The sequence below is a fragment of the Carcharodon carcharias genome, chromosome 2 (assembly GCF_017639515.1).
Source record: "Carcharodon carcharias isolate sCarCar2 chromosome 2, sCarCar2.pri, whole genome shotgun sequence".
NCBI classification, from domain to species: domain Eukaryota; kingdom Metazoa; phylum Chordata; class Chondrichthyes; order Lamniformes; family Lamnidae; genus Carcharodon; species Carcharodon carcharias.
Genome location: NC_054468.1, coordinates 121,106,419 through 121,114,023, shown reverse-complemented (window position 1 = coordinate 121,114,023; position 7,605 = coordinate 121,106,419). Strand labels below are relative to the sequence as shown.

The following is a 7,605-nucleotide window of genomic DNA, read 5'->3' as shown; positions in this document are numbered from 1 at the left end:
GTTGCTGTTGTTGCTGCTGCTTCCGTTGCTGCTGCTGCTGCTGGTGGAGCTGCTGCTGCTGTTGCTGTTTCTGCTGGTGTTGCTGCTACTTTTGTTGCTCTTGCTGCTGATGATGCTGCTGCTGCTGCTGTTGCTGTTGTTGTTGCTGCTGGGGTGCTGCTTCTGTCGTTGGTGTTGCTGCTGCTGTTGGTGTTGCTGCTGCTTTTGGTGCTGCTGCTGCTGTTCCTCTTGCTACTACTTTTGCTGTTGCTGCTACTTTTGTTGCTCTTGCTGCTGCTGATGTTGCTGCTGCTGTTGTTGTTGTTGCTGCTGGTGTTGCTGCTTCTGTCGTTGGTGTTGCTGCTGCTGGTGGTGTTGCTGCTGCTGTTGGTGCTGCTGCTGCTGTTCCTCTTGCTACTACTTTTGCTGTTGCTACTGGTGTTGCTGCTACTTTTGTCACTGCTGCTGCTGATGTTGCTGCTGCTGTTGTTGTTGCTTCTGGTGTTGCTGCTTCTGTCGTTGGTGTTGCTGCTGCTGATGGTGTTGCTGCTGCTGTTGGTGCTGCTGCTGCTGTTCCTCTTGCTACTGCTTTTGCTGTTGCTGCCTTTGCTGGTTCTGTGGCTGCTGCTGCTATTGCTGCTGGTGTTCGGGCTGCTGCTGGTTTTCCTCTTACTACTGCTTTTGCTGTTGCTGCTCTTGCTGGTGCTGTGGCTGCTGCTGCTGCTATTGCTGCTGGTGTTGGTGCTGATGCTGCTGCTCCTCTTGCTCCTGCTGTTGCTGTAGCTATTGCTGCTACCGCTGCTGTTGCTGGTGCTGGTGGTGGAGCTGCTGCTGCTGCTGGTGTTGCTGCTACTTTTTGTTGCTCTTGCTGCTGATGATGCTGCGGCTTTTGCTGTTGCTGCTGGTGTTGCTGCTTCTGTCACTGGTGTTGCTGTGGATGTTGTTGCTTCTGTAGCTATTGCTTCCATTGCTCCTGTTGCTGCTGCTGGTGCTGGAGCTGCTGCTGCTGCTGCTGGTGTTGCTGCTACTTTTGTTGCTGCTGCTGCTGATGTTGCTGCTGTTGTTGCTGTTGCTGCTGGTGCTGCTGCTTCTGTCGTTGGTGTTGCTGCTGCTGGTATTGCTGTTGTTGCTGTTGCTGTTGCAGCCAATGTTGCTGTTGCTGGAGGTGGAGATGCTGCTGCTGCTGCAGGTGTTACTGCTACTCTTGTCACTGCTGCTGCTGATGTTGCTGCTGCTGTTGCTGTTGCTGCTGCTGATTGTGGAGCTGCTGCTTCTGTTGCTGTTGCAGCTGGTGTTGCTGCTTCTGTCGTTGGTGTTGCTGCTGCTGTTGCTATTGCTGTAGATGCTGTATTTCCTGCTGTTGCCGGTTCTGCTGATGTTGTGGTTGCTGCGGCTGCTATTGCTGCTGTTGCTTGTGCTGGTGCTGCTGCTGTTGCTTCAGCTAAAGCTGATGTTGCTTTTGGTGCAGTCGCTGCTGCTGATGCTGCAGTTGCTGCTGGTGCTGGTGTTGCGGTTACTGCTGGTGTTGCTGCTGTTTTTGTTGCTGCTGCTGCTGGTGGTGGAGCTGCTGCTGCTGTTGCTGTTGCTGCTGGTGTTGCTGCGGCTGTTGCTGCTGTTGCTGGTGCTGGTGCTGCTGTTGTTGCTGCGGCTACTGCTGCCGATTGTGCTGCCCCTGCATTTGCTGTTGTTCCTGCTGTTGCTGGAGCTGCTGTTGTCGTGTTGCTGTGGCTGTTGTTGCTGTTGTTGCTGGAGCTACTGCTGTTGCTGCCGCTGGTGCTGCTGTTGTTGCTGGTGCGGGTGTTGCTGCTGTTCTTGCTGTTGCTGCTGTTGCTGCTGCTGCTGATGCTGCTGCTGCTGCTGTTGCTGTTGTTCCTGCTGCTTGTTCTGCTGGTGTTGCTGCTGTTGTTGCTGTTGTTGCTGATGTTGTTTCTGCTGCTGGAGTTGCTACTGCTTTTGCTGTTGCTGCTGTTGCTGGTGCTGTGGCTGCTATTGCTGCTGGTGTTGGTGCTGATGCTGCTGCTCCTCTTGCTCCTCCTGTTGCTGTAGCTATTGCTGCTACTGCTGCTGTTGCTGCTGCTGATTGTGGAGCTGCTGCTGCTGTTGCTGTTGATTTTGGTGTTGCTGCTGGATCTGTTGCTGCTGCTCCTGGTGGTGGAGCTGCTGCTGCTGTTGCTGTTGTTGCTGCTGCTTCCGTTGCTGCTGCTGCTGCTGGTGGAGCTGCTGCTGCTGTTGCTGTTGCTGCTGGTGTTGCTGCTACTTTTGTTGCTCTTGCTGCTGATGATGCTGCTGCTTTGGCGCTTGCTGCTGGTGTTGCTGCTTCTGTCGCTGGTGTTGCTGTGGCTGTTGTTGCTGCTGTAGCTATTGCTGCTATTGCTACTGTAGCTACTGCTGGTGCTGGAGCTGCTGCTGCTGCTGCTGGTGTTGCTGCTACTTTTGTTGCTGCTGCTGCTGATGTTGCTGCTGCTGTTGCTGTTGCTGCTGGTGTTGCAGCTTCTGTCGTTGGTGTTGCTGCTGCTGTTGCTATTGCTGTAGATGCTGTATTTCCTGGTTTTCCGGTTCTGCTGATGTTGTGGTTGCTGCGGCTGTTGTTGCTGCTGTTGCTTGTGCTACTGCTGCTGCTGTTGCTTCAGGTAAAGCTGATGTTGCTGCTGCTGCAGTTGCTGCTTGTGCTGGTGTTGCTATTACTGCTGGTTATGCTGCTGGTGATGGAGTTGCTGCAGCTGTTGCTTTTGCTGCTGTTTTTGCTGCTTCTGTCACTGGTTTTGCTGCGGTTGTTGCTGCTGTTGCTGTGCTGGTGCTGCTATTGATGCTGCGGCTACTGCTGCTGATTGTGCTGCTCCTGCAGTTGTTGTTGTTTCTGCTGTTGCTGGTGCTGCTGTTGTCGTGGTTGCTGTGGCTGTTGTTGCTGGTGCTGAATGCTGCTGGTGCTGCTGTTGTTGCTGTTGCTGGTGTTGCTGCTGTTCTTGCTGCTGCTGTTGCTGCTGTTGCTGGTGTTGCTATTACTGCTGGCGTTGCTGCTACTTCTGTTGCTGCTGCTGCAGCTGTTGCTTTTGCTGCTGTTTTTGCTGCTTCTGTCACTGGTGTTGCTGCGGTTGCTGCTGCTGTTGCTGTGCTGGTGCTGCTGTTGTTGCTGCGGCTACTGCTGCTGATTGTGCTGCTCCTGCAGTTGTTGTTGTTTCTGCTGTTGCTGGTGCTGCTGTTGTCGTGGTTGCTGTGGCTGTTGTTGCTGGTGCTGCTGCTGCTGGTGCTGCTGTTGTTTCCGGTGCTGGTTTTGCTGCTGTTCTTGCTGCTGCTGTTGCTGCTGTTGCAATTACTGCTTGTGTTGCTGCTAGTTCTGTGGCGGTTGCTGCTGCTGGTGGAGCTGCTACTTCTGTTGCTGTTGCTGCTGGTGTTGCTGCTACTTTTGTTGCTGCTGCAGTTGTTGCTGCTGTTGCTGCTGCTGGTTCTGCTGGTGTTGCTGCTGCTGGTGCTGCTGGTGTTGCTACTGCTGTTGCTGTTGCTGCTGTTGCTGGTGTTGCTTTTACTGCTGGTGTTGCTGCTGGTTCTGTTGCTGCTGCTGGTGGTGGAGCTGCTGCTGCTGTTGCTGTTTTTGCTGGTATTGCTGCTACTTTTTTTGCTGCTGCTGCTGTTGCTGCTTCTGTCACTGGTGTTGCTGCGGCTGTTGTTGCCATTGTTGCTGGTGCTGGTGCTGCTGCTGTTGCTACAGCTCCTGCTGCTGATGTTGCTGCTGCTGCTTTTGCTGTTGTTCCTGCTGCTGATTCTGCTGGTGTTGCAGCTGCTGTTCCTGCTGGTGTTGCTGCTGATGCTGCTGTTGTTGCTGATGTTGTACCTGCTGCTGGTGTTGCTACTGCTGTTGCTGTTGCTGCTGTTGCTGGTGCTGTGACTGCTGCTGCTGCTATTGTTGCTGGTGTTGGCGCTGATGCTGCTGCTCCTCTTGCTCCTGCTATTGCTGTAGCTATTGCTGGTACTGCTGCTGTTGCTGCTGCTGATTGTGGAGCTGCTGCTCCTTTTACTGTTGCTGCTGGTGTTGCTGCTGGTTCTGTTGCTGCTGCTGGTGGTGGAGCTGCTGCGGCTGTTGCTTTTGCTGCTGGAGTTCCTGCTTCTGTCACTGGTTTTGCTGTTGCTGTTGCTGCTGTTGCTGGTGCTGTGACTGCTGCTGCTGCTATTGTTGCTGGTGTTGGTGCTGATGCTGCTGCTCCTCTAGCTCCTGCTGTTGCTTTAGCTATTGCTGATACTGCTGCTTTTGCTGCTGCTGATTGTGGAGCTGCTGCTGCTGTTGCTGTTGATGCTGGTGTTGCTGCTGGATCTGTTGCTGCTGCTGCTGGTGGTGGAGCTGCAGCTGCTGTTGCTGTTGTTGCTGCTGCTTCCGTTGCTGCTGCTGCTGCTGGTGGAGCTGCTGCTGCTGTTGCTGTTTCTGCTGGTGTTGCTGCTACTTTTGTTGCTCTTGCTGCTGATGATGCTGCTGCTGCTGCTGTTGCTGTTGTTGTTGCTGCTGGGGTGCTGCTTCTGTCGTTGGTGTTGCTGCTGCTGTTGGTGTTGCTGCTGCTTTTGGTGCTGCTGCTGCTGTTCCTCTTGCTACTACTTTTGCTGTTGCTGCTACTTTTGTTGCTCTTGCTGCTGCTGATGTTGCTGCTGCTGTTGTTGTTGTTGCTGCTGGTGTTGCTGCTTCTGTCGTTGGTGTTGCTGCTGCTGGTGGTGTTGCTGCTGCTGTTGGTGCTGCTGCTGCTGTTCCTCTTGCTACTACTTTTGCTGTTGCTACTGGTGTTGCTGCTACTTTTGTCACTGCTGCTGCTGATGTTGCTGCTGCTGTTGTTGTTGCTTCTGGTGTTGCTGCTTCTGTCGTTCGTGTTGCTGCTGCTGATGGTGTTGCTGCTGCTGTTGGTGCTGCTGCTGCTGTTCCTCTTGCTACTGCTTTTGCTGTTGCTGCCTTTGCTGGTTCTGTGGCTGCTGCTGCTATTGCTGCTGGTGTTCGGGCTGCTGCTGGTTTTCCTCTTACTACTGCTTTTGCTGTTGCTGCTCTTGCTGGTGCTGTGGCTGCTGCTGCTGCTATTGCTGCTGGTGTTGGTGCTGATGCTGCTGCTCCTCTTGCTCCTGCTGTTGCTGTAGCTATTGCTGCTACCGCTGCTGTTGCTGGTGCTGGTGGTGGAGCTGCTGCTGCTGCTCGTGTTGCTGTTACTTTTTGTTGCTCTTGCTGCTGATGATGCTGCGGCTTTTGCTGTTGCTGCTGGTGTTGCTGCTTCTGTCACTCGTTTTGCTGTGGATGTTGTTGCTTCTGTAGCTATTGCTTCCATTGCTACTGTTGCTGCTGCTGGTGCTGGAGCTGCTGCTGCTGCTGCTGCTGGTGTTGCTGCTACTTTTGTTGCTGCTGCTGCTGATGTTGCTGCAGTTGTTGTTGTTTCTGCTGTTGCTGGTGCTGCTGTTGTCATGGTTGCTGTGGCTGTTGTTGCTGGTGCTGATTGCTGCTGGTGCTGCTGTTGTTGCTGGTGCTGGTGTTGCTGCTGTTCTTGCTGCTGCTGTTGCTGCTGTTGCTGGTGTTGCTATTACTGCTGGTGTTGCTGCTAGTTCTGTTGCTGCTGCTGCTGCTGGTGGAGCTGCTACTGCTGTTGCTGTTGCTGCTGGTGTTGCTGCTACTTTTATTGCTGCTGCAGTTGTTGCTGCTGTTGCTGCTGCTGGTTCTGCTGGTGTTGCTGCTGCTGGTGCTGCTGGTGTTGCTACTGCTGTTGCTGTTGCTGCTGTTGCTGGTGTTGCTATTACTGCTTGTGTTGCTGCTGGTTCTGTTGCTGCTGATGCTGCTGGTGGAGCTGCTGCTGCTGTTGCTGTTGCTGCTGGTGTTGCTGCTACTTTTTTTGCTGCTGCTGCTGTTGCTGCTTCTGTCACTGGTGTTGCTGCGGCTGTTGTTGCTGTTGTTGCTGTTGCTGGTGCTGCTGCTGTTGCTACTGCTCCTGCTGCTGATGTTGTTGCTGCTGCTTTTGCTGTTGTTCCTGCTGCTGGTTCTGCTGGTGTTGCAGCTGCTGTTGCTGCTGGTGTTGCTGCTGATGTTGCTGTTGTTGCTGATGTTGTACCTGCTGCTGGTGTTGCTACTGCTGTTGCTGTTGCTGCTGTTGCTGGTGCTGTGACTGCTGCTGCTGCTATTGTTGCTCGTGTTGGTGCTGATGCTGCTGCTCCTCTTGCTCCTGCTATTGCTGTAGCTATTGTTGATACTGCTGCTGTTGATGCTGCTGATTTTGGAGCTGCTGCTCCTCTTGCTGTTGCTGCTGGTGTTGCTGCTGGTTCTGTTGCTGCTGCTGCTGCTGGTGGTGGAGCTGCTGCAGCTGTTGCTTTTGCTGCTGGAGTTGCTGCTTCTGTCACTGGTGTTGCTGCGTCAGTTGCTGCTGCTGCAGGTGCTGGTGCTGCTGTTGTTGCTGGTGCTGGTGTTGTTGCTGTTCTTGCTGCTGCTGTTGCTGCTGTTGCTGGTATTGCTATTACTGCTCTTGTTGCTGCTGGTTCTGTTGCTGCTGCTGCTGCTGGTGGAGCTGCGGCTGCTGTTGCTGTGGCTGCTGGTGTTGTTGCTACTTTTGTTTCTTCTGCTGTTGTTGCTGCTGTTGCTGCTGCTGTTTCTGCTCGTGTTGCTGCTGCTGGTGCTGCTGGTGCTGCTGGTTCTGCTGTTGTTGCTGCTGCTGCTGCTGGTGTTGCAGCTGCTGTTGCTGTTGCTGCTGCTGTTGTTGCTGCTGCTGGTGTTGCTACCGCTGTTGCTGTTGCTGCTGTTGCTGGTTTTGCTATTACTGCTGGTGTTGCTGCTGGTTCTGTTGCTGCTGCTGGTGGAGCTGCTGCAGCTGCTGCTGTTGCTGCTGGTGTTGCTGCTACTTTTGTTGCTGCTGCTGATGATGCTGCTGCTGCTGTTGTTGTTGCTGCTGCTGTTGCTGCTTCTGTCACTGGTTTGCTGCGGCTGTTGCTGCTGTTGCTGTTGCTGGTGCTGCTGTTGCTGCTGCTGATTGTGGAGCTGCAGCTCCTGTTGCTGTTGCTGCTGGTGTTGCTGCTGGTTCTGTTGCTGCTGCTGCTGGTGGTGGCGCTGCTGCGGCTGTTGCTTTTGCTGCTGGAGTTACTGCTTCTGTCACTGGTGTTGCTGCGGCTGTTGCTGCTGTTGCTGGTGCTGGTGCTGCTGTTGTTGCTGTGTCTACAGCTTCAGGTTGTGCTACTCCTGCAGTTGCTGTTGTTTCTGCTATTGCTGGTGCTGCTGTTGTCGTGCTTGCTGTGGCTGTTGTTGCTGTTGTTGCTGGTGCTGGTGCTGCTGTTGTTGCTGGTGCTGGTGTTGTTGCTGTTCTTGCTGCTGCTGTTGCTGCTGTTGCTGGTGTTGCTATTACTGCTGTTGTTGCTGCTGGTTCTGTTGCTGCTGCTGTTGCTGGTGGAGCTGCTGCTGCTGTTGCTGTGGCTGCTGGTGTTGCTGCTACTTTTGTTGCTTCTGCTGTTGTTGCTGCTGCTGCTCTTGTTGTTGCTGCTGCTGTTGCTGCTTCTGTCACTGGTGTTGCTGCGACTGTTGTTGCTGTTGTTGCTGTTGCTGGTGTTGCTGCTGTTTCTACTGCCCCTGCTACTGATGTTGCTTCTCCTGCAGTTGTTGTTGTTCATGCTGTTGATGGTGCTGCTGTTGTT

The 7,605-nt window shown here is 53.8% G+C and overlaps 1 protein-coding gene across 1 annotated transcript; it reads right to left on the bottom strand.

Annotated features, from left to right (window-relative positions):
• Positions 1-1,503: 1,503 nt before the first annotated feature.
• Positions 1,504-2,408, bottom strand: LOC121291920 (GATA zinc finger domain-containing protein 10-like; the record flags this gene model as incomplete). The annotated part of the gene is given in 3 exon segments (XM_041213594.1): positions 1,504-1,660; positions 1,769-2,003; positions 2,144-2,408. Coding segments are annotated over 3 exon segments (657 nt in total), but the record flags the coding sequence as incomplete, so codon positions are not given.
• Positions 2,409-7,605: the final 5,197 nt, after the last annotated feature.